General features: G+C 48.6%; 2 protein-coding genes across 16 annotated transcripts; one reads left to right on the top strand and one right to left on the bottom strand.

Moving 5' to 3' along the window:
* Positions 1-228: 228 nt before the first annotated feature.
* HNRNPH1 (heterogeneous nuclear ribonucleoprotein H1) lies at positions 229-18011 on the bottom strand. Of its 12 annotated transcripts, none has more exons than XM_074916373.1 (15): positions 17878-18010; positions 17208-17319; positions 9413-9472; positions 8255-8392; positions 7232-7387; positions 6887-7030; positions 5257-5395; positions 4077-4255; positions 3792-3863; positions 3579-3712; positions 3282-3417; positions 3027-3110; positions 2845-2895; positions 1631-1723; positions 229-1018 (listed from the first exon to the last, which is right to left on the bottom strand). In XM_074916373.1, the coding sequence occupies exons 2-15, from the start codon at positions 17254-17256 to the stop codon at positions 894-896; spliced, it is 1560 nt and encodes a 519-aa protein (XP_074772474.1). In that variant the 5' UTR covers positions 17257-17319; positions 17878-18010; the 3' UTR covers positions 229-893. The 12 variants fall into 12 exon arrangements, with proteins under 12 accessions (XP_074772474.1, XP_074772473.1, XP_074772482.1 ...); XM_074916372.1 differs by having other exon boundaries at positions 17868-17885; XM_074916381.1 differs by lacking the exon at positions 9413-9472 and having other exon boundaries at positions 17878-18011.
* LOC141965186 (deoxycytidine kinase 2) lies at positions 10147-16852 on the top strand. Of its 4 annotated transcripts, XM_074916387.1 has the most exons (7): positions 10297-10488; positions 11308-11423; positions 11840-12033; positions 12286-12433; positions 12965-13080; positions 14609-14708; positions 16197-16852. In XM_074916387.1, the coding sequence occupies exons 1-7, from the start codon at positions 10389-10391 to the stop codon at positions 16218-16220; spliced, it is 798 nt and encodes a 265-aa protein (XP_074772488.1). In that variant the 5' UTR covers positions 10297-10388; the 3' UTR covers positions 16221-16852. The 4 variants fall into 4 exon arrangements, with proteins under 4 accessions (XP_074772489.1, XP_074772488.1, XP_074772487.1 ...); XM_074916386.1 differs by lacking the exon at positions 16197-16852 and having other exon boundaries at positions 11308-11418; positions 11844-12033; positions 14609-15081; XM_074916385.1 differs by lacking the exon at positions 16197-16852 and having other exon boundaries at positions 14609-15081.
* Positions 18012-25079: the final 7068 nt, after the last annotated feature.

Raw genomic sequence — 25079 nt, 5'->3', positions numbered from 1 at the left:
GGGGGACTGACCAACAGCCTCCACCCCAGCCAGGGCTGGTTTTCCTCACTAACCCCGCTCTGCTGAGAAACAATCATCACTCCACACCCTACAAGGCCAGCTTTGAGGTGAGGATGCTCAGCAGGAGCACCCCACGCTCACAGCCGATCCATGTTAAGAGCACTACGGTCAGCAAGCGACACTGCTGCAGGCACGGCTACACCACAGAAGCTGGAGAGCAAGAAGGAATGAGTTCCAGTTTTTAAAAGGAAGATTTATTTAACAAGTTTCACTTAGCGCAATACACCTAAAAAGGAAATCACAATACAATGAAAGATTAAATCAAGGCCTCAGAATTTTATACGAACACCAAGACCAAAATCCTAAAGTAGCCGTATTGCGTCTCAACACGTTTCCCCCATTAACTTAAAAAAAAAGCTTTAACGTGCCTTACAGGATATTAAAAGAAATAAACTAGAACTAACATGCCAAATGTTCACTTTTGAATTTCAGACACAGCTTCTATATGGTTTCTTTACAAAAAAGCATGTCTCTCAACATGTATTCAAAACAGTGTTGGATGTAATATGGTATAAGAGCAACATTTAACATAATTCAAACAGCTTTAACCTAAATACGCTTACTGCTTAAATACACTCCTACAACAAAACTAACTTGAGAAACGCTCAAAATTGTTTAACAGTTATAGTCTTTACTCAACTTGGTTATTACATCCTAGATGAATGTTCATTTCTGTATGTTCAAAAATACTGAACCTGAAAGGTTTTAAAATAACAATCCTGAATTCACTTACAGTAAAGCATAAATCACAAGCTCGTATTGCAAAACTGTTAAACTTAGTTTTTTGTTTTTTCGTTTTTTAAAAAAAGATGTGACCAAAAGTCAGCGATGGGTTACATTCCCCAGCCACCACTCATGTTGGACATGTTCGACATGCCGCCCATGCCGTTCACTCCCATGGACGCGCGGTTCCCGCTGCTGTAGTAGCTGCTGTTCATGGCGCCCTGGCTGCCGGGGTCTGAGGGGGAAAACCGACAGCAGGTTCACAGCTGGTTCAGGCCGATTCGAAGCATCCTTCCCCCAACGCCTGTCCTTGCTGGGCCACCTCGTAAATACCGCCTACTGGGCCCAATACTGCAAAGTGTCAGTTTAGAGCTCCGTACTCAAAATTTATTGATGTTCAACGTTAAGAGTCAGCTCTAGCTCGCCGCCCCCCCCCCCCCCTCCCCCCCCGCGCCCCCCTTTCAAAGTCAGTCTCCCATCATTGCCGAGGGAGCAGAGAGGACCCGGCCCCCCGTGGACCTTCCCCCCGTCTGTACTGCAGTTCAGCCAGGCTGGTCTCCAGCATCCACCCTGAGGGAGCAGTGACCAATGCCCCTCTGGAGACTTGGCATTCCTGATTCCCTACCCCCTTCAGAGCAATTTCCCCCATTTCCCCCCTCCCCCCAGGTTCTTGTTTTTCATCTATTCCCCTCCAGTTCTCCATTAGTTTCAAAATTCACAACAGCCAAGTCTTCAACTTCCAGGGCTTGTGCTGCCCAGTCTGTAACACGACCCTCCAACGCCAAGGAACAGACATGCTAAGCCAGCTGCACTTGGCCCACCTAAACCAGTGAAGAAATGCTCTTACCATAGCCACTCATGCTGCTTTGGCCTCCATATCCTCCTCCATAACCCCCGCTCAGCTGCTGGTTAGCTGGACCACCATAACTGGATTGGCTTCCTTTCAAGTTAAGGATAAAAACGTTAAGCACTGGCCTGTCTCAGCCTGGTGGCTACCAACAAACCCTCCTTCACCCAACTGACAGCCCTGTACCCTGGCACTAGAACTCTCTCTCACCCAGGTAACCTTCCTTGTAAGTATAGAAGGTAACAAAAAGCAAGTGAGCAGGCCTTTGAAGACATTCCTACACTCAAGCAGCAACAAGAACTTCTAAGAATTAACAGCAACTGCTTGTGACTCTCCAGCCCTTGCCCTAAGGGTTCACTTTTGCTGTTCCTGTGGACTACACAGAGCAGGATCTGTCTGCTGGTGACTAACACACAGCCGAGAGACTCAAGCGACCCAGGGAGGACTGTGGCCCACAGCAGTCCCCAGCCCCTGGGGAGGCACCATCCACTCATGAACTGGGACCATTAACACAGTCCTGGCAGACTTATTCCTGTTCCACAACAGTTGTGCGTCACAGCAGCATGACAGCTCACCAGAGGACATTTCTACTTAACCTTATAACTACTGCTCTTCACCCCATGGCTTGTCTATACTCCCACTTTAACTGCAGTTAAAGTACCAGCATTAGACTTCAAACATTTTGTCATGAAAATACTACACAAACTGCAGTGTATCTACACACCCCCACCCCAGCACCCTCAAGGAAGAAACCACCCAAAAAACCAACCACCCCCTTCACCTCCAAGAAATCAGACAAGTCAGGTATCAAGAAGGGTATCTGCTCATAGACACAGCAATAGCAATCATTTAGACTTGTGTTGCAAACACAATTTTAGATTTTGAAACAATTTCAGAGTTTGCTAGAGCAATTCGAACAGTTTCTCAAAATTCCAAATAGATTCTTCCCGCACCACCAAGACCAGGCTTGACTGGCAGGTCATGTGCCACAGATACACCCTCCATCACCAGACTATGTTCTGGTCTCCAAAAAACACAAAAATAAGGGAGGGGGAAGGAGAATAAAAAGACAAGCATCTCCCACTTCACTTTCACACCACCACATACCCAGGAGTCACTCATCCCTCTGCTCATCCCACCACACACACACACCAGTCAGCACCAGTTTATTCAACCTGTAATTGTTCAAATGTATTCCCGAAAGGTTTATATACCTGGCAATGTGCTAGTGTTCCAATCTTGGACTACCCCTTCCGATTCCTTGACTGTGTGATTAAGACAGAATGTTGTATTTCAGTTTTTATGCCAGGCATACATAAAGTAAGCAGGAGCTGTATAAAATAGCCAGCTTCCTTAAGTGCTTGTTTAAAAGAGTGGTTAGACTGCTTACACATACCCATTGCTCCCATCATCTGACTGCCATAAGCACCACCACTGCCTCCTGCTGTAGAATTCAAGAAGAGTTCTACATATCTGTGTTCTGAAAGAAAAATTTTACCATGAGAGCATTTCACACCAAACCTGGGCAGTTTGTCTCACTGCCAAAGTAAGGCTGCACCGAAACCTTTGGCATTCCAGTTACAGCACACGTACTACGCTGCAGCGCTGTGTCGGCCCTAAAGCCGTGTGCGTACTCAGAAGTCGTACTTACGCATATTTGCTTTGTCTTTGGACATAGCAGCCACTGCATCCTCATGAGTAGCAAATTCAACATCTGCCTCTCCAGTTACTCTGCCATCTGGTCCGATTTCGATGTGTACTCTTACAGGGTTCAGAGGTGAGAAGAACTACATACAAAATAGTCACAGAGATTAAAACGCACCAATGCAACAATGCGGTTTTACAGCAAGTCGTTTCCTCTCAAGGAACACCCGTTAACTGCAGTGCAGCTGACACATCCAACAACAGAACTTAAAGCCATGCACTGAAGAGCAGATTTGGCACTCACGTTATAGATGTCGTTCTCCGTAGCTCGGTAAGGCAGACCCCTCATGTGGACGCAGTGGCCAGTCGTGCTCTGGAAGGTGGATCCCCCGTCGCCGTATCTGTGGTCCGACATTCCTGCAGAGAAAAGAGTCCATTCTAGGTCTTTCAGATGTATTTTAGTTTCTTTTGAGACATATTGAAAGTTCAGTTACTATTGCTATTAGAGCAATCTTACCTCTTCCAAATCTATCAGAACCAAAACCATAGCCATCATTATACCCATTGTAGTCATCATAACCTCCATAACCTACAAACAGATCGGACAACATGTTCATTTCAACTGCAAAAACATCCAAATATACATGAACACAACTGCAGACATTAGCAAGTGTCACTTCTAGAAAAAACAAAGCCAAGGACATAATACAAACCAGTAGTAACAAAGCAGGGAAGACACTACCAGGTCCAAGTGTTGCTGCTTCTCAGCTGAGCAGCTCCCTCTTGGACTTCACGTACGTACCTCCTCCGTAGGCTCCACGCCTCATTCTTTCCAAGCTACTTCCTCTACCAAGACTGTTATATCCCCGCGTAAGACCAGGTCTGTCGTAAGGACCGGGTCTCTGCATTGCCAACAGCTTGCGTGGAGGGTCGTAGTGAGTGCGCACTTCCGCTCGACTACTCTTGAAGATCTCAATGTACCTACAAGTGTTTCCACAGAAAGAAGTCAGTCCTTCGTTCCCTCCTCAAAAACCTCACTTCACATTAAAACAAGCCATTTAGTCATAGCCTCGAAACTGGCAGTATATTTTAAGCCAGGTTTCTTTACATTATGTAGGCAATGACATACTATTACAAGCGCTACATTACTTTCAAATCAGTGTATTTTCAAGAAATTACAATTACTGAAGGGTTTACATGCTCCTCATACTTCACAGTATCCCAACCTTAAGGGTGGCGGAGCAATACTGATTCCCCACCCTCCTCCCCCCAATTTAAAAAGTGTTAGTCAAAAAAAATCATAGGAGGGACCAACGTCCGCTCAACTCAGCACTGTTTTGCTCGTGTGGCAAGGTAAACAGAGGGTTAAAAACCCAGTCTCCACCAAGATTTTAACCCATCAGGATGCTACAAAAAGCTCTGCATGTGCTAGTGAACCCAGCCTATGCTTCAGTGATTCAGCGTAGGCAAAAAGTGCATGCTTCAATGAAAAATAGTCACAAGTAAAATAGAATAAAACCCTTTGTGACAATTTCTTGAAAGCTATGCTTATTACATTGAAGATTAATACAGTAAGAAAATTTGTTACATTTCAACTTATAAAACAAGTTTAGAAAGTATCACATTTTCTTATGGTAGTAAGAATACTGTGCATGTCTTTAGAGCTAAAGGCATAATTGGTGCTATTTGAGAAGTTAAAGCCATAGTCTCTCAACTTTGTCGCTTTCAAGCTATCGGTTTGTCACTCCTCCATGCTTACCCAGTTTCCAAAGCACACTTAAGCTCAGCCCAATTTTATGGTTTGTTTTGGGTAGATCCAAACAATCTGTGCCATACGCACATCAGCAATATCTTTATTTATCACCAAGTTAGAGACCAAAATACAATTTCTAGTTGGATGTTAACACTTTCAGAAGAGAGAATATGGATTTAATTGTTTACCATAAGAAAAGTGACATAGCCAACCAACCATCCATCCCCACCTGTGCCCTATTCTTTCCTTGTGTTTCTTTAGAGCCTTTTCAGCTATTTCCTGTGAAGCAAACTGCACGAAGGCCTCCCCCGTACTCCTCCCCTGGAAGTCCACCGGCAATGTTATCCCATTTGGCACGATTTCCAACCCTTCAACCCAAGGACAAATAACCCCAGTAGGGGGGCAATATTAACATCACAAGCCCAGTCATGAGTTTTTCTTATAGCTTTAAATACACCAGAATTTAAACACTTGTAAGTGAATGGTATGTTGATTCTAGAACACCAGAAGAAAAAGCATGTCAACAAAGAGATCCACGATCACATACCATTCAGTTTACATTCTTAACCCACCCTGCAGAGCACAGAAACGTTCTGAGTGTCAGGGACAACTCCTCAGATAAGGCATCTAATGCAGGGTGCATTAAGAAGTTCACATATTACAAACCTCTTCAATTCTGTGAAAGTATTTAAGATGAACTTTTTAAGATAAATTCAAACACAGCAAGTTAAACAGCTTTATATATAACAACTATTTTTACTAGAAAACACTCAGGTAAAATAATTAGTCTTATGCAAACATCAAGTTTCAGCATTATTTTTTATCTTTAGGAGTGCTTAATTAAGAAAAAAAATAATGAAGTAATTTCAAAAGTATTAGCTGCTGAACAGAAGAGGCACATTTTGTATATTAACCACATGAACAGTTTTTTAAAGTTTGAATCACTTAACCATGTAAGAAAAACAACTTAAAATGCACATGCTTAGGATTTGCTCTTGTTCACAATATATTACCAATTCAGAAATAAAAAAAAACATGTTCTGAAGTTGTAAAATTGGAAATATTTCTACTGTATTTCAAAGCAAAACAGTAAACTCAATCGTATCTTGTTATAGCAAAACATTCCAGATTTTTTTTAACACTCACATTTAAAAATCTACTATTTTGAAAATGCTACTAACTTAAATCCTAGATAAGTCAACAGATTTTATTCTTAGGCATTTGTAATAGTATTCCAGTTCCTAAAACATACAACAGCTGCAAAAAAGCAAGAATGAGTCAATACAAGACATTATCTCTTCATCCATAAAAACTTTAACCTAGAGAACATCAAGGGGGTTTCTTCCCCCCTAGGAAGGAGAAGGGGGAAGTCTGTACTTGGAGAAAGTTCAGCATGTTGGTTTTTTTCCTGGAATCTTAATCAATACTAAATCTATGGTTTTAAAAAAAAAATCATGGGCACAATGCATGCCCTTCCTCAGATTCCTGCTCCCTGTACCAAGCCCTGTGGTAAGGGAATTCTACAGCCTTCACTGAACAGCATGAGCCAGCTAAGAGTGTGGGTGGGAACATCCTCCCATCTGAATTGTTCACTTCTAATTTAGAAACCAAGACACTTGCTTTCTGCTATCCTTACTTGGAACATTATGTCTCGCTAAGTAAAAATTAGAGCAGCTTTCTGGAGTTCCCTCAATTATTTAACAAGTAATTTAGGAATTGATCCCTGAAGTCCAGATAACTAATGAAGAATTGCTTATTTACTTCTAATACCCACATCAGTATACTGTTGGAAGTACTACTGGGCAATCCGTGGAAGCATAGACCAATAGTGCTATAGCTACTACTTTTATCCCACATACCTGAAAAAAACTGTACAATTTCTTCTTTACTACAGCCAAATGGGAGTCCTCTAAGACGTACAAAACCATCATTAGCCGTATCAGGGCTGTTGGGACCAGTATGCTTCAGAACCCAATCCATTTCAACGTTGTTTGACTTGAAAACTGTAAAAGGCACTTAGAATTAATGCATTCTAGAATATGCAACAGCTTTTAAAAGTAATTTGCCTTGAAACTAGTCAACTTAATGATATACAAGTCCACTTTGTCCTTTCACATGCATTTTAAAGAAATAGAAAAACAATTAACCAAAAACCCATCGAGCACAAACACATTTAGTCAGTTACTAGACCAACTGAGTCAAACCTTCAACATATCTGTGTCCCATTGTTTCTCTGTCTTTTTTCAGTGCCAATTTCACATCCTCCTCTGATTCAAGCTCAGCAAATGCTTCTCCACTTGGTCTGCCCTCCCTGGTGTAGATGAAACGGATACCCAAAGCCCCATTTAGAATTTTGCAATCTGAAAATGAAACGGGAAGATCAGAATTAATTTAATTACTACAGGAACACTGACTTTAAAAAGTTCAGATACTCTAACAGAAAAAAACCCCTAACAAATTATATCAAGGGGATGAAACCAGGAGTGTTCATTGTAACTTTTATAGTGACCAATAAACTAAGAAACTATCTAAAATTAAGTTACCCTTCTTCAAGGCTGAAGATTAGCAAAATTAAGCATCAATGCAAATTAGCTGTTTTCAACGATTTGAAGCTTTGCTGCCTCAAGGCAAGCTGAATGCGCTATCTGCTTTTGATCATGCCTTAAAGACTTTCTCATGAGCACGAAGTGAAATAAGGAGTAGTAAAAAATCAGTATAAGCATAATGAACTACATGAGAACCAAGTCCAATATGCCAAATACCTGATGCAGCTTTAAAATCTCCAGTCACTGGAGCAAGCATGTATTTATCACTGCAGAATGCTAATAATTTGTGGGAAGGACACGACACACTAAGCACTTCACACAAGACAGCCTATAAGGACAACACCAAGACCAAACTGATTTAGTTCAACCTGGAGCAAGAATTTTGAAGTTTTCTTTAAAATGAAGGCTTCTCTTCTGGCTGCTCAAGAAGCTAAAGCAGTTGTGGCTATCCCAGCAACTCGCAGACTGAGTTCCTCCTTTGTGTCTAGCTCCTGCTAGCAAAAGCACAGCTTTCCATACCAGGTCCTGAGACACTTGTTGCACTAAACTTCACTAGCTACTGAACCGCCCTGAATGCTTTCAGGAGATGTTCGCTGCAGCATTCCCACTGCCAGTGTCCGCAGGAGGAAGCCAGTACTGACACCAGAGCCCAGCCCCCTATCCCCCCACAGTTCCACTTACCAGAGAAAAACCTCTGCACCTCCTCGGTGGAGCAGGACCAAGGCAGCCCCCTGACTTTCACCACATATCCCTCGCTGCTCTCCGTGTTGAGCATCACATTGGGGGTGAGGCTCGGCTCCGTCTCGGCTTCTGTGGTTGCTGGAGAAAACCAAAACAAGCCCTTTGAGACGCCGCACAGCACGGCCGCCACCCGCACCCCCTCAGAGCGCCCGGCGGCCCCCTTGGCCTGTGCCCTCCCACCCCCTAGCCTCCTCTACCTTGGACCGCTGCCCGCCTCACACACACAAGAGCCGCTCCCGCCCGGCGCACGCCTGGCCCGCCCCCCCGGCCCGCGCCCAGCCCCCATCCCCGCACGCACACATGGTGGGGCTCCGCGGTGGTTCTAGGGCTCCGAGCCTGATCCGCTGTCCGGAGAGCGCCTAGTCCCAGTCAGGCGGCAGCGAGCGGGCGAGCCTGTGGCGAGAGCGCGCTAGGAAATGGCGGCGGGGACTCCCGCTTCCGCTGGGCCGGGCCTTCCGCCGCACAAAGAACCCCGGCCCCAGACACCGCCCTGGTGAGCCCGACGACTCGCAGTCCCCGCCGAGGCGCACATAATCCGTGGCCGGCAAGAGGGCGGCGAGCGGCCGCCGAGGACGCGCGGGGCTGCCCGCAGCGGCTCCCGTGAGGGGCTGCGGCGTGGCTGGGCGGAAGGCGCGGGGCGCATGCGCAGACACCCGGCGGGCTCCTGCCCCGCCCCCGCAGGACCCGCCTGCGCATGCTCCGTCGCGCCACTGCGCTCCGCCCCGGGACACCGCGCCGCTCCCGCCAGGCCGCGCATGCGTCCTCGCTACTCTAGGGCCTCACTCCCCCCCCGCCCCGGCCCTTGTGCGCATGCGTCGCCTGCCTGCTGAACAAAGCCTCGGCGCGGATTCCCGCGCACGGCGCGGGGCGGGCCTGCGCCTCTCAGCGCCGCTCTCCGCACTGCGCATGCCCCGGAGGCCTCACGCCGCTCCCCCCCCTCCCACCCGCCCCTCCGCCCCTGGTGTGTGCGGGGGTGGGGGGGGCCCGGTTCCCGCTACCGACACTCGCCCCCACCCCCCGCACCAGCACGGCACCGCGTTGCACGGAGAGAGTGAGGAGTCTGGCTGAACAAAGAGGTGTGTGGGAACTAGCACTTACCAGCTTCAAATGCTGACGCTACCCCACGTGAAACAATCTGCTCGCTTCGGTCACTGAAGCCTGGTGTGTTTGTAGGAGATGGGGAAAGAAGAGACATGGGTCACAATTATCATAAAAGAAAGGAAAATATAACTCCCTCCCATCTCCTCCAAACACACCAGACCTAGCTAGATTTCACCCTGAATCTCGTTATTATAGAGGCAACAAGAAGTTACAGGAGTAACTGCAGTCACACAACCACCAACAGTTGCACCCATATAAACTATCATCTGAGAGTCCTCCATCCCCTTTCTTTACCCTGCAAGAACAAGCAGTTCATGTTTCAACTTGCCCACGCAGGAGTTAAGCAGATTCCATTAGATCCCAGGCATGCCAACACTGACACAGGAATTTTGGAAGCAAAGCTGCTCAGAGCAATATCTAACCCTTCCTCCATGCGTGCTTCCTTTCCAGTCAATACAAAACTGAGAGCCCTAAGCTGAGCCATTTCACTGCCTGAAAATCTACATGGCCTCATCCCTCATGTAACTACGCAAAATGTTTAGTTTAACAGACACCAATCTGGACCACTAACAACCACCTCCCCCCAAAGCTGGAGGCTTTTTTAAAATTTAAAAAATTATACTCTAAGTTTTTATCTGTAAATCAAACAATGCGGAGAACTCGTTTACATTAATGCAAATCGAATCAGTAAGTGGAACCGTTTTACGGTATCTTCCTAAACAAAGCAGCTCTGCTCACCACCCACTTTAAGGAGCCCCGCAGGCGGTAGCTCGGCAGAGGCGGCCGCGCTGCGCTGGCCGGGCGGGAGGCGGGAGAGGAGCAGCCTGCGGCGGTGGGGGAGGGGGCAGCGCCTCCGCCTCTTCCCGGGGAGGGGTGGCGGGAGGCGGCCATCCCGCCCACCGCCTGGCGGGAGACTTAAAGTGGGCTGGAGCAGCCGGGAGAGCCCCGTGCGTTCCAGCTCGGCGGCGGCGCCATGTCCACCCCCGCCAAGCGGCACTGCCGCAGCCCCGCCAGCTCCCTCGACTCCAGCTTCCAGAAGCGCCTCCGGAAGATTTCCATCGAGGGGAACATCGGTGAGCTCGGCGGGGAGGGGAGGAAGGTCGGGGGCTGCGCCCGTGGGGGTCGGGGCCTCGAGACGCCCTGAGGCCGTGCGGATGGCGGAGAAGCAGGGGGGGCTGAGGGGACTTTTTCAGCCACTACAGGCAGGCGGGGGGACCGTGTTGAGGGAGAAGCGCAGCCGGCGCTCAGCCGAGACCCGCTCTCGGGGACACTCCGAACCCGCCGCCCGCAGCCCCCGCCCTGCCCAGGCCGGACATGCCCGTGTCCGTTACAGCAAGGACGCGGCGTCCTCCTCCGCGGCCCCCCGGACGCGAGCACCCCGGGGATGAACATCCCGGGCGGAGGGGAGGGCTCCCCCGCTCCTCTCCCCAGGCCCGAGCCTTCGCACCCAGGGTCGGGGCCGCCTCGCGCGCGCGCGCCCGGCCCGCCCGCGCCGCTCCGGCCCGCAAACGCGCCACCCGCCCGCTCGCGCGCCGCGCATGCGCGGCGGCGTCCCCCGCTCGGCCAGCGCCGCGCAGGCGCGGCAGCCTCCGGCCCCAAACAAAGCCGCGCCAGGCCCCGCCCCCGGCTCAGCCTGCTCCTAAAATGGAGGCGCAGCCGCCGCCGCGGTCTTATCGGCTGCCCGGCCTAGGCTCGGCCTTCTGGCGCTGGAGATTAGAGCTGTTTACTCAGAAGGTGCACTAACCCCGCTCCCAGCATCCCAAAACCTGCCGGGTGCCCTGCGTCTCTACCACTGCACTGACACTGCCTACAGCCTAGGAAACCCCAGAACTGCCACTCTATCAGTAAGACCAGGCTAACCTACACCCTTGGTGAACTTCTCAAATCTCCAGCTGCAGGGAAGTCAACATTTGTCAGGCTACTAGAGAAACACAGTGATGAGTGGGAGATCATCCCTGAACCCATTGCCAAGTGGTGCAACATCCAGACAGCTGAAGATGAGTATGAGGTAGGTGTGCTGGAGCTGGGAAGCTTGGGGAGACAGATGTTTTGGCTGGGGAGCCATCCCAAAATTCAGCTGTACAGCGTCTAGAGCATCCAGAGTCATCCCCACTATTGTACCAGTTGACCAAACACTCAGCAATTGTAAAGCTACTTGGAAAATGCTACTGAATACATATTCCAAATAACTACCCTACTCCATCCACAGGAATCACACTGAAGTATGCAACTCAGTGATCAACTTATTTTAAAGAAGCTGTCATTAAATCAGCTCAGAAACAAATCTCTTTATTCCTGTGCCTAAGCATTTTACTAAACAAAACCCCAAGGCCCTGAAGTCTTACTTCAACATACCAAATTCTGGATTAAGAAAAAGAAATAAAATCCTGCAAATATGCTAGTCTTTTCTCTCTTGTCCCCTAGGAACTTTCAACATCACAGAAAAGTGGAGGAAACCTACTTCAAATGCTGTATGATAAACCCACAAGATGGGCGTACACATTTCAGACTTACGCTTGCTTGAGCCGAGTAAGAGCACAATTAAAACCTGTCTCAGCCAAGCTACGTGAAGCAGAACATCCAGTGCAATTTTTTGAGAGATCTGTGTACAGTGACAGGTAATTACTCTCTCACTGCAACAGGAGTTCAGATTAAAAGCTCCAGATCTGTAAGTTCAGTCATGGAGCTTGGGAAACACTGATGCTGAACTAGTATCTGCAAGGAACAGGCTTGATTCAACATCTGTATTTTACAGTCGTAGGAGTGGGCAGCTATTTTTTTCAGTACCATGAAAAAGTCATTTTAGTGAGAAGTGTTTTAGTAGTTTGCTTTGATCATTCCTGGCATGAGATTAATGTCTTCCATTGCAGATACATATTTGCTTCTAACCTGTTCGAGTCTGGAAATATTAATGAAACAGAGTGGGCTATTTATCAGGACTGGCACACATGGCTTTTGAATCAGTTTGAATCTGATATAGAACTGGATGGCATGATCTACCTGAGAACCACACCTGAGGTATGTTTGCTACTTTCAGCTCCAGATTTTGTTTCCAGGAGCTTAAGAGGATACAAAACCCCAAGTACTCATGATACAACACTGCAGCAATTTAACATTGAATTAACACTCCCTCCCAAAGCAATGGGAAGCCTATCATAATTTCTGATTTAATTCAGAGACCAAATTAAAACCCCTCTCTTCTGAGCTGCTATTTTGAGGTCAGCAAATGCCACAGTTGCTAGACCACCACCACTCCCAGTAAAGATCCAAGGCTGAAATTGAACTTCTGCATAAAGTTTGACTGTCCTTCCCATGCAGTCCTGACTTGAAGATAATATTTTAATACGAACTACTAACATTAGCTAAAAGTAGCTCAAGTTTGGTTTTTTTTTAAGTTATTCTAGATTTAACATTTATTTTCAGCCAAGCATTTAAAATTAATGCTTACTAATGTCAAGCATTAGTCCTGGTTTAAGGACCAATTGAACTGTTTGATTAAGCCTTCAACACATGATTAATGACCAGGCTTGTACTTCTTTTTTTTTTCAGAAATGCATGGAAAGGCTACAGACGAGGGGAAGGGAAGAGGAGCAAGGAATTGAGCTCGAGTATTTGGAAAACCTCCACTATAAACATGAAACCTGGCTCCATGAAAGGACTATGAGGTATGAACCCATTTTCTGTAGGCAAGTTTCAATTTACAGGCAAAGCTTTTTTTCTACCTTGTGCTAATGTTGATTAGGGGTAAAATTAAGGTTTAGCTAAGTCTAGCTTCACTCAGGCACAGTTGGAAGGATTTATCTTTAGACCCACTCCAGGTTTCTTGGCACAAATGTGATTACTCTAGGTTATATGCAGAGAGAAGGTCATCTCTTGGCAGGGAAGTTAAAATTGCCAAGAGATGGAAATTCATCGAATTTAAAGCTTTGTTAAGCATTAGCTTCAACTAGAAAGCTATGTAGTTCTAACTCCAGCAAGGATATGAGTTTTGTTAGCTGGAAGTACACAGGAATAGGACAGAGTTGAGACTGTGTTCAGCAGCCAATCAACTAAGTTACCTACCGAACAGCTTCCAGTTCCAATGTAAGAGAGGGCAAGGTCCCAACTACCTTTAAACTAGGCTGACACTATTTCAACAAGGTTTATTTTGAAGATAGGATTAATATTTAAACAATCAGAAAGGCTTTTGGCAGGTACTGTTACACACAAGAAACCCAGTCAGTGACTTAAAGTGACCTCTGCACACCCCCCTGTCCCCCAACTTCCTTACTTTCCCATGTAAGCAGTCTTTAAATGTGAAAGCAGACCTTGGATTCTTCCCCTAGAGGAGCCTGAAATACTCTAAATGGGAAGCATAACAATTCCAGGAAAAGTACATTATCGGTCACATCTACTGTCCTAAATTTCATGTAGGATAATGCAAATGTTTGAGACAAACAGGCACTGAGTTATTGTGGAATTTTGGGAACGTTTACATTGTGTACTCATTCCAAACTTGTGAGCAAGCGTTTCCTGTATTTAACACTTCAGTCTGCAAACACAAGTTAATAATGCTGTTCAGCACACTTACTGCATTTTAGAAATGCTTTTCACACACAGTAAGACAGAATAACTACTGCTTTAAGAGAACAATGTTGTGCAACTATTGCTCCCATCTGCTCCTAACTGCTAGTCAAAATGGTGTTGCTTTTCTCGGAGCCATTATAACCTGTGAAAGAAGTCACCCCCACAAAAGGAAGCTTTAAAAATACACCTCAGTAAACGGATTAGCAGTTAACTATAAAGGAGTGGAGGAGACAAAGGGCAAGTGATATTTAAAAAAATACTCCGTTATCAAAATCATATTCCTGATAATTGATTCCATAACAAGAAGAATGGGATTAAAGGACATGAAGGTAAGAAGCATAAGCTTACCCCCTGCTTGTACAATAATAAAATTCTGGGCCAGATTTGTGAAATACATTAAAGTGATGGTAACAGATTGACTGGGTTATACAAGAGCAATTAAGGACAGACTTGACTAGGTCTCTATACTTAAGTCACAGGCATCAGCATTAACATCTCAGATGCATGTGGTAATTTAAGTAATGCTGCACCCTCAGAATGACTTGGAAAGCAACTGGAAGAGCTGGATTGTTTTATACAGAGTAATTTTTACCATTTTTAATAGCATGACATTCTTCCATTTAACAGAGTTGATTTTGAGAACCTTAAAGAGATTCCTATTCTAGTTTTGGATGTTAATGAAGATTTTAAGAACGATAAGATTAAACAGGAGTACCTGATTGATAAAGTAAGTATTAAATGTTTCCTCATCTGCCTTTCTTCTGTGGTAATAACTATTAAGTTACTGATTTACATTCTTAAAATTTGTAATTGTGTATTTGTTTGGGACTAGGGCAGTCTCCTTCATAGACTTAGGAAGCTTTTTGCTTTCCTTCAAAAAAAGGGATTTAACCCCACCTCATCCTCACAATTCAAGGGAAAACTGAGTGTTTTTTAAAGAGGGGCAATTGTGGGGGATGCAAGTACACAGCAGCTGGAGCAGTCAGACTGCCAAGTCTGCACTGCCATACCATTCATTAAATAGCTCAGAATTATACTGTCCAATTCATGTCAGCCATGATGTCCTTCAAAAAATTCTGCAGTCGGTTTAGATCTATTTATGCCCCCCTCACATTCTAAGGTTGTAAGCTCCTCATGGACAGAGCACAACACATCTGACAAATGCAGAGCTAACTGAACTTTGTACATAATGCTAACTGCATGAAGTGACAATTCTGAGTTGTGAGGGAGAGCCAACAGCCATTTGAGGAAACAAGGTAGTAATAAATAGGTCACTTGAGTCAAAATGGTGTTTGCTAATTCCAAGGAAAGGTAAAATTTAGGAATAAATGCCCAAATTTTGCTGGAGTCATATGCTCTGTGCCCAGTCCACAACAAGAAAACCCTCTCCTAATGCTTAAAGGCATGGGTCTCATCACCAACCCTCCAACAGAGCTCTAACATTACTTATTTCACTCACTGGGACACTTGAACCTTTCTTTCCCCCACTGCCCCAACAAGACTATCCTTGTAAGATGGAAAAAAGTGCTCTTGCCCTCCCATCAAACCATATAATCCATTTCCTCCATCTTGTTCTGGGTCATCGATTTTGAAATTACTTAAGAATGACTCCTTCAAGCCAAACCTAACTTTCCCACTTATATAGCTCTATATAAACTGGGGAGGGGAGCACAACATTCAGTTGTGGAGGTATTTGTCGTCAAGTTGTATGCTCATGGAAACCAATAATTGACTTATGAACCAGACTACACTCCTATCTGTTATCTTTAACTCCTCCCACTGAAAGGCCACCGGTGCTGCCTGCACCAAACCCCCTTTGCCACCCAGCATATGGCAAGCCCAGCTCTGCTTTCAGCTTAGGGCAGTGCTACCAGTTGTCAGACAATCCCCTCTCTCCCTAGGAAAAAGCTACCTAATGAAGGACAATTATTTTCTTTAAAGTAACATTCTGTAAAGCATTCCAGAAGCTACCTTTCATAGTTACTTGCTATTTTTGCCTAATTAAGTTACTCAATTCTGTGTATTACTAACTTCCAAGTCCTGGGTTCATAGCCATCTGCTATACTGAAAAGCATTTCAGGTCAGGAATTACACATAGAGGCAGAACAGCACTGGAAACTGTACAGTAACAAATAATTTGTTCCCTGAGAAAGGGAAAAGCCTCATAATTTAGCTTTTCTGTTAACACAAACATGTGTGCTTTTTGTTTTCACAGGTCAAGTCTTTCCTGACTTCTTAAGATGATGAAAACTAATTTGAATGACAAGTGCCTGAAGCTCAAGAGTTAAACCTAAAAATCAGAGCGTTCTTAGGCAGTTTAAGTGATTGTGTTAACTTTATAGTTTATTTTAAGGCAAGATTCAAGTGCAAAATTTGGTTTGCGGGTTTTTTTGCTTGTCTGACCTGTCTGGGTTTTGACCGAATTTTCTGTATAGTTAAAACAAATACAGGGTGCTTTGATCATGTACTTTGTGTATATTTTCTGCTGTTTAATAAAGATTTTAAAATAATATGGACTAATAACTGGCTTTCACAACAGAGGAGTTAACTGGTTATCAACGGCTGACAACCCAGTAAATAGAGATAGCAGGCGCTGAGGCAGGGTTGTTTTGCAATAACTGGCATAGTTCACCATTTTAAGACGAGACTGTTATGGCGTCCAGAAACCTTTACTTTCAACTTCTGCTTTATTGAATGGCTGCTCTCACAGCTACTTAAGGAGGGACGTTAGTGCAGCCGCAAGGTTACACCTGGAATAAACTGTAATTTACGCGGATCTTGTTTACGACCTCTTCCTTCCCCCCCACCCCGAGTAAACAAATCCCCCCCCGGTAACGGCAGGGAGCGGGTGGGGGAGCCGCTGGCACCGGAGGCCGGGGCAGGACAGCAGCCCCGCTCCCGCCCTCCCCGGGCCGCGGCCCCCGCCCCGAGGCCCCGTCGAGCGCCGCCACGACGCACGCGGGAGGGGGGAGGGGAAGGGAGCGGCGCACGCGGCCGCGCCGGGCCGTGCCCCCGCCGCCATGGCCGCCCTCGCCCGGGCCGCGCCGGCACCGCGGGGCGCTCCCCCCCTTCCCCCCCCGCCGCCAGCAGACGCCAAGGCGGGGGCTCAGCGGCGGATCGGGCGGGACCGGCCGCCCCTCCCCACCCCCAGCGGCCCAGCCGCCCCAGCCCCCCCCCTTCCCATTCCCCCCCTCGCCGCCGCCTCCCCCCGCTCCCTGGGCCTTACCCAAGCCGGGGATCTCGCCCTCGGTCTCCTCGGTGTGACAGGGGTCCATCTTGGCCGCGCCTTCCCCACAGGGACCGGGAGAAGACAAAAGCTCGGTGGGGGCGCTCGGGCGCTGCGCAAACGGAAACAAAAGCTCAGCGGCCGCCGAAGGGACGCTCCGGCGAAAGCGGATCGAGGTTTTTCGGTTGTTTTTTCCCTGCTCCCGGGGGAGGATGAGGCGCGATGAATCCTCCGGCCTACCCGGGCCCGACCCGCCTGCTCGCTCCGGCTGCGCAGCGCCGCTCCGCGCCTATAAATACCCGCGCGGCCGCGCTGCGCAGCGCGCTGACGTCACGCACCGGCCGCCAGCCAATGGCAGCGTGACAAATTAAACCAGCCAGTCACGTCCGGCGGCCCCGCGCGCGGGCGGGGGGGGCCCGGGGCGGGGGGGTTGGTTGAGACGCGCGGCCCCCCCGGGGGTCCCGCAACGGCGGGCGGTTGGGGGCGGCGCACCCCGCGCACCCCGCCGGTTGAACCCCCCACACCCCCTCCTCGGTAAGGGCCCGCCTCGTCTGTTTTGCTGCCCAAGCCCCAAACATGGCGGCGGCTTTGTCCCTCCCCGCCGCGCCGACCGCTGCCCCCCTCCTCGCCTCCCCTTCCTCCCGCCACCCCCCCAGTCACCCCCGCTCACGGCGGGCTGCGGCCGCGGAGCTCCGGCGGCCAGCGGGGATCGGCGGCTCCGCGCACTGCAGCAGCGCCCGGCCGCCGTCAGGTGGGCTGGGCTCCGCCTCCCGCCGCGGCGGGGGGGTGGCGGGAGGGGGGGGGCACACGGCCGGGCTCCCTGCGGCCTGCTCGGGCCTGTCCCGCGGGGAACAGGCCGCGGCCCCTCCGCCGTTGAGGGGAGGGGTCCGGCCGCGCTGGCAGCCCCGGAGGCGGCGGGGGAAGGAGCGAGAGGCGCCGCAGGGGCGGGCAGGGTGGGGCGCGGCCTGCGGGAGGCCCCTGCGCCGAGATGGCGGCCGGGCAGGCCGCGGCCTGGGCGGCGGGACAGGCCTTCCTCGGGCTGCCCTCGCACCGTCCGAGTGACGCTTATTGCCAGCTCTGGCGCGGAAATGCAAACAATGGGGATAGTAACCGCAGCGGCTGAAAATCTGCCAACCCTGACCTTTCCAGATCGTGCTTTCAGAGTGACTGTTTGTTTGTCTGGGCTTAGATGCAGGCAGGTTTATTTGCTGGATCTCACATTGGAAATCACCGAGTTCCCGGCCGGGGTTAGACAAATCGCCACTTTCTCGCACGTCTGCTGCACCCTGAAGTCCATTCGTCCTATGCCTAGCCAGACCAATCCCCTCTGCAAAATGCTGTTATAAAGAATCATTAGCTAAAAGATTAAAATAATTGTAAGGGAGCCAGTGCGATTGAACAGATAAGTGGTGACCTTAGGACTGTGGAGGTGTGGCATCTATTCACAGCTTTGTTTCTGACTGAGCAGTTAGTATAAAGCAAATCCCTTTGCTAATCCCCGTTGAAGCTTTTGCATTTCTGACAGTGAGTTAATGATAATTCTTGTCTTCTTATAACGTATATTAATAATCATACACTGGGGTACATTTACAATGTGTCATTTTATTAGTCTGGTCTTAGTCCCCATTACTGCATTTGAATAATGATGGAAAATGGGTTCTCTGTTGTTTACACGTCATGATCCACATGACTTCGTGGCTTTGAAGCGGGCTGTACTGGCTCATTTCTTGCTATCTAATTTTCCATGATAAGTAAAGCCTGGTTTGCCCAATATTTTCTTGATTGTGTGTTTATTGTAGTCAATCAGTTTTCTCTTTAGAGGTCTCTTAGGAAATCAAAATAATCCTGTGTTCGCACCAGCAAGAAGTTCTGCTGCATGCATGTTCTTCCAGTGTTAGAGAAAGGTCATATGACTTTTGTGCAAATATGTAATTGCTATTAAGTGTAGGCAAAATACCTCCCTGCCTTGAAACATGACACATCCACCAGGAAGTTGGGTACAGCCACTTCTGAGGGAAGAATGTGACTATGAACGGCAGAGGCAGACAAAGACATAAATAGTTATCCGAAGAGTTATAATTAGCCAATGTATATGTGGTGTTTGAAAGATGACAGTAATTAACAATTTAAGTGGAGTTATTGTTAACAGCAGCAGCCCTTTCCCTGAGAGGCCATCTCTGGTAGGTGCTATTGCAAGTAAGGGTCATCCCGTGGTACATACACAAGAACTCACAAAGAATGAGATAGAGGATAAAAATCAGAAACATCTGATGCAGTATTTTATTAGGTTTCATGAGCAAGGAAACAACTATCTAAACTTCCAGCTCTTGCTTCTGTGATTTCTTCTAGGACTCGAGCATCATCAGTTAACCTGGCTTTTTTGCTTTATGGTGCCAGCCTGACACCTGTACCTTCCTCTCCAGCAGACAGAGCTGAACTGTCTGTGTCAGCCAGCAACTCGAGCTGCAGCTTCAGGTACTTGTTTTTCTCTGAAAGAGCTTTGTTCTACTTCAGAATTTCACAAGCCTGTTCCTGCGAAGGGGAAAGGCACACCTGTTGCCCAGACTGCTGGGGAGAGGAGCTGCTCTTGTTTTCCCACTTGCATTCCCAGAAGATAAATTTTGCCTTGTTCAGGTCAACCTGGGAGGGCTGTAATCTAAACCAAGTTCAGCCTGCTGGGTTTTGTAGCCCATCTAGTAGGAAATGGGCAAAGAGGTGGCCTCCTGAGTAGAAATCTACTGGAGAAACAATCTGCTAAATAGTCACACAGACCCTGTGCAGCATCCCCAATTCCCTTCAAGTTCATGGTGAGCAAAGCTGGGAGCAGAGAGCTGCACCAGGGTAGCATGAGCACCAGCCCAACCTGCAGAGAGATGTGTAAAGCTGAGTAGACATGTTAAGTGTTAAGCTGGAAGAAAGTAAAGCTCTTCCTTGAAACCTGCTACCTACTCAGGACATTTCTGTTTGGTACCAGTCATAAATCTGTATTTGTTAGCTTGCTTATGTTTCTTTCCTGGGTAAGAAAATAATGGAGAAAATCTGCAACTCTGGTTCAAGGGGTTTACAGGTATCTAAGCATATGGAGAAATGATGGCAATACAAAAAATAATTATCAATAATTCTTTTATGGGTCGACGTTTGCCATTTCAGGGAGAACAGTGATCAGAGTTTAAATACCTGCTCTGAAAAGATGACAGAACTCATTATCTGTCCTCCTGACCCCATCGATGTATGTGCCTTCCCTTTCTCTCTTTCCTAGCTAGATGTTACCCATTTGTTCTTCTGCCTCCATCGTAAGCTTCATCCTCCATGTCTCAGCTACATCTGTTGCATGTTCCTCGCGTTTGCATATAAGCATGTATAATTCAGGATCTTACAGTTAATCTGCAAACCTGATTAACTCTCAACAAATACTGCTAGCAGCTGACTTGCTTTATCATCTGAGCTCTGAAAATGGGGAATGCACGGAAGTCTTACCCTACAAAAGCTTTGTAGGTTTGTCTGTATGTGTGACCTCCAGTCAAAAGCCCTAGAATTCAATTATAACCTTTCTATTGCTGCTCATGGCTTTAGAAACAGCCTCTAGCTGTGATGCTGGGACAAATACAAGCTAAACAATGCTATTAAATATGCATGATCTGTATTCTACCATATTAGATAACATGGCCACGTTCATCGTCTGCTAATGCTGCCAGTTCAGTTTTCCTAAAGCAGCCTCCTTCTTGCTTTTGCTTTGGGATATTTAAGAGGCTTTTTGGTTACTCTTCACCTTTACTTTCTTCATTTTCACCTTTTTTATCTTTATTCATTACTCTGAAAATGGTGGTCTGTAGCAGAGACTGGGCAGAGCTCATGTTTCCCAGCTTTTCTAATCTGTAGTTCACCAAGAAGCCAAGCCAGTCTGGAAAATAGACACTGCTTTAGTGAAAAGCTGATACCCAAGTCCCTCCTTCTCTCTGAGGCCGTTGCTGTACTGTTTGAATCTATCACCCTTCCCTTTATACCACAGCTTACACTCACCATCCTTTGTCACTACAAAAATGGAAGAATTCCCCCTGTTCTGCTCCCTCAGTGATCGCATCCTCTTGGGGCTCAGCTGGGAGTTGACCTGTCTGATGCTTTTCTGTTCATTAACGTAACTCAGACCTGTTACCATTTTGGTTTTGCATCATTATAGTTATGGCATTTGGCAAAACACCTTTTGCTTTTTACCGATACAGCTACCTTGCTGTGAATGCAGTTGCAGCAGTAGAAGAGGTGTCTTCTACCAGCATACTTTAGGTATCTGTATGTTTTGCCTGACTCTGAGCTAGGTGGGCATGAGTCAGCTCTGATCCAGAAGCCATCTGGCCGTGCAGTGCTGTACTGAGCTCATCAGGCTGCTCTCGGAGAAGGTTTCTTCGCTCAGGCAGAACACTTACAGTTCTTTGGCAGTTCTTCCATGTACCCTCCAGGAGAGAAGTGGGCACGTGTCCATTTGCTTCCCTTGCGACAAGCCTCGTCTGCATTTCCTTGTGCTCTCCCAGAAGGAAAATGAGCTGTAAAGCTGTAAAGGCTTTACAGTGGGGTGACTGTGTCCAGCCTTGGGAGAGTGTGCTGCAGTATCTGTATCGGGACAGGTAACAGTACATGAGCTCTTGTTACTCTAGCCACGCATGTTCACGAAATGGAGCCTGTTTTAGCCTCTCACTAACCGCAGGCTCAGCAGCGGTGACCACAGCAGCTCACTGGTTTCGTCCTTGCTGACATGATGATCCCTGACTTCCACCCCTTGCAGATGACATTGCTTTACCTGTTTGGGGTCACCCAGCTTTCTCTGGTCAAGTAGTGCAATGTCAAAGCAACACAGCTAATCACACACTGCTGGCACAAATCCTCTTTTATTCTCTCACTCCAGGAGTGCTCTGTGAGTCCTCCTGAGTGCTGACCCTACTTTTGTCCCTCCTACCTTTTACCTTTAGCTCTTGGATCCTGGAAATCCCTGAACACAAGAGTCGGGCACACTTCTTTCCAGAGCTTCCACAGCAAATGTGTTAAGTTTTCCTTTGGAGGGAGGGCATTCACAAAAGGGCATGTTAAGCCCTGTCCAGCTTGTATATACTCTGCCCTCACCAGGGGAAAGGGGAATTCTTGGCGCTCCTTTACAAGTGATAATTGCTGGGAGGTACAAAACCAACGATGAGGCAAATTGTAACCTTAGAGCGTGGATTTTCCTGGCCTCCCTCCCTTGACCTGCTAACATACAGTGGCAGATAGCTACGTTGGTTTTGCTTGGGTTTTACCCCACTCTCTAATCCAGAAATGGTTTCTACAGCATAGGACTGTGGCCTGTGGTAATGTAAAGGGAGTATTTGCCCGTGGGCGAGGGTCCTGCTCTCACAGGCCTGTCTGGAACACCCTGCGCCTCCATCCACGGCCGCATCTCTTTTGCAACAGTGCAGCACTTAAGCCAAACACGGTGCTCTCGAGCCACAGGTACGACAAGGGTCAGCCACAGTCACGCTCCTCATCCCAGCCCATCTCAGTGTCTCCAGTGAGAGTCATGCTCTTGCACCTACACCCTCTGATTCCCCCTCTCCCCAAACAAAGCAGTTCTTCCTCTGATCTTCTGCACACCCAGCAGATCTGCGTGTCTGTATGTTTACCCAGATCAAGAGGGTTCTGGATCTTACTGCCCATAATGTTCTCTCAGTTTTCGCATTGGTGGATACATAGTTCAAAATGACCATACTGCGAGCAGCACACACCAAAACGCTGCTGACGGCGAGGCCTCTGCAGAGTCAGCACATAAAATGGGTCACTACCACAGTTATTTCAGTTACACAACTCCAGTGTGTCTGCCTTTCTTTTTCCTTGTCCTTGAATGTAAACAAGTAAAACTAAGACAAGGGGGTAACAAAATTAGGATGTGGAATGGAGAGGGGAAGGAAAAGCATCCCACAGTACTGGTCTAGAGATTAGCATCCTCACAGCTCCAGCCAGCTGGTTCCCCAGGGCTCTGATCCTGGAGCTGCTGCAGAAATAAAGACCCATTGAGAAGTGTGGCTCCAAATTAGCATTTGAATTCCCTTGTAGTCTGTTGTCAAATGGGCAGGAGGTGGGTGCTAGTCTCAGTCTCAGTACTGATACACAAAGGTGGCTTTAAAATGTCCTGATTTTCTGAGGGAAAGAAATGTATTGCTCAAACTATGGACGCTTTGTGTTTTCCTTTTTTTCTTTTTTTCTTTTCCCTCTCCCTTTCTCCTCCACTTCACCCCCTTTCCCGGATCAGGCTGAGCCATAGATAGACACGTCTGGGTATTGTTAGCCCAGTCTGACCTACTTCTTTCCCTCCCCTTGGCCCCGTGTTATGGATGCTGGTGCTATGGAAACCTGGGTGACATGCCAGTGCCACAAAGACAAGGCCACCAGCTGCACCCTCCTCTCCCAGCCTTACAGGCCCTTCTCCTCCCAAACACACCCCCAAAGAAAGTTCATGGTGCTGCTTCCCAGGGAAATCCCAGGGTGTGCTCCATCCATCCCACCAAGCCACGCTCTGGAGGGACCAGGGTGCTCTTCCTTGAGCTCGGGCGCACGGGTGCAATTTTTCCTTGGTCCCAGGGCACAGCATTTTGGTGCTGGGGGCCACATGTAAACCCGACGTTTTCTGCACACCAGACCTGCCTGTGCACGTATCCTGCACAGGCCGTCACATGACAGGTAGGAAAGTACACGTGGGCGCCCTTGAAGTTTTCAAGATAAAAATAAACTACAAACTTCTGCGACGTGGTACAGAAGCCTTACAGGAACCTGGCCGGGCTTCTGCAAACACAGGAGCGGGAGGGCGTTCCCCGGCGATCCCTGCAGCGGGTGTCGGTGGGACGGGGCTGTGCGCTTGCATCCTCACTCCTTGGCTTGCGTGGGAACAAGCCCCAGTGGGGGATGGAGGCTTGTTTACAAGTTCAGCCTCTGTGTTTCTTGTGATAAAAAAGTTCTCGCTGGTTCTGCAGGTTTCCTTTGCTCTCTGATGGCCTCCCGTACAGCTGGCGCATCGCCTGGGAGGCTGTGGCACTATCAGAGTGGATTTGCTTCCAAATATCTCACGCCAAACCTTTCTCTCCTTGTTGCTGACACCGAACTGGCAGCCCTCAGGGGAGGAAGCAGGACGGAGCTCGGGAATCTGTAACGCACTTTGCAGGGGGCTCGTGTGTCAGTTGTAGGCCGTCGCCAGGAAGATTTCTGCGAGGCTCCAGGGCTCCCCCACCCAATACCCTTGACCCCTGGGCCCGGCCCAGCACGGCTAAAACTCGAGGCAGGAGGGTTTGTGCGTGAGGCGCCGCCGTTGGGGTGCAGCCGGGGCTGCCCTGGGCGCTTCTTGGGGTGCAGTGAGCCGCGTCCCTGCCACAGGCGTTGGGCCCCCTCAGACACCCCCCGGCCCTGCCGCCAGCCCCCCACACACCCCCGGCGGCCGCAGCCGCGTCGCACCGGCGCCCTCTCCCGAGCGGCGGCGGCCGGAGCCCGGGCCCGGAGGAGGCGGCGGGCGGGCAGGGCCGGAGCTGCCGGAGCCCGGGGAAGGGCCTGGGGAGGGAGGGCTCAGACACGCCTGGAGCTCCTCTGCCCCCTCAGCCGGCTTAGCCCACCGGGGCAGAAGAAGATGCGGCCAGGACACGAATCCCGCGTGGGGAGAAGCTGAGCTGGCTGCGTGGGTCAGCCCCGGCCTGCCGCCCCGACGCGGCCCCCACGAGGCCGGGCAGGAGGAGGTGGGGAGGGGGCACCCGGGGCCAGGACCCGCAGCGAGCCCGCCGTGCCCCCGCAGCGGGCCTGCGCTCGGCCGCGCAGCCGTGCCGGTGGTGCCGGGCGGTTGGGCTGCCGGTAAGCTGGAACCCACAGAGC

The sequence above is a fragment of the Athene noctua genome, chromosome 12, assembly GCF_965140245.1.
Source record: "Athene noctua chromosome 12, bAthNoc1.hap1.1, whole genome shotgun sequence".
Lineage (NCBI taxonomy): Eukaryota > Metazoa > Chordata > Aves > Strigiformes > Strigidae > Athene > Athene noctua.
Note: the sequence above shows the minus strand (reverse complement) of the source record. Positions and strands in the feature narration are given on the sequence as shown.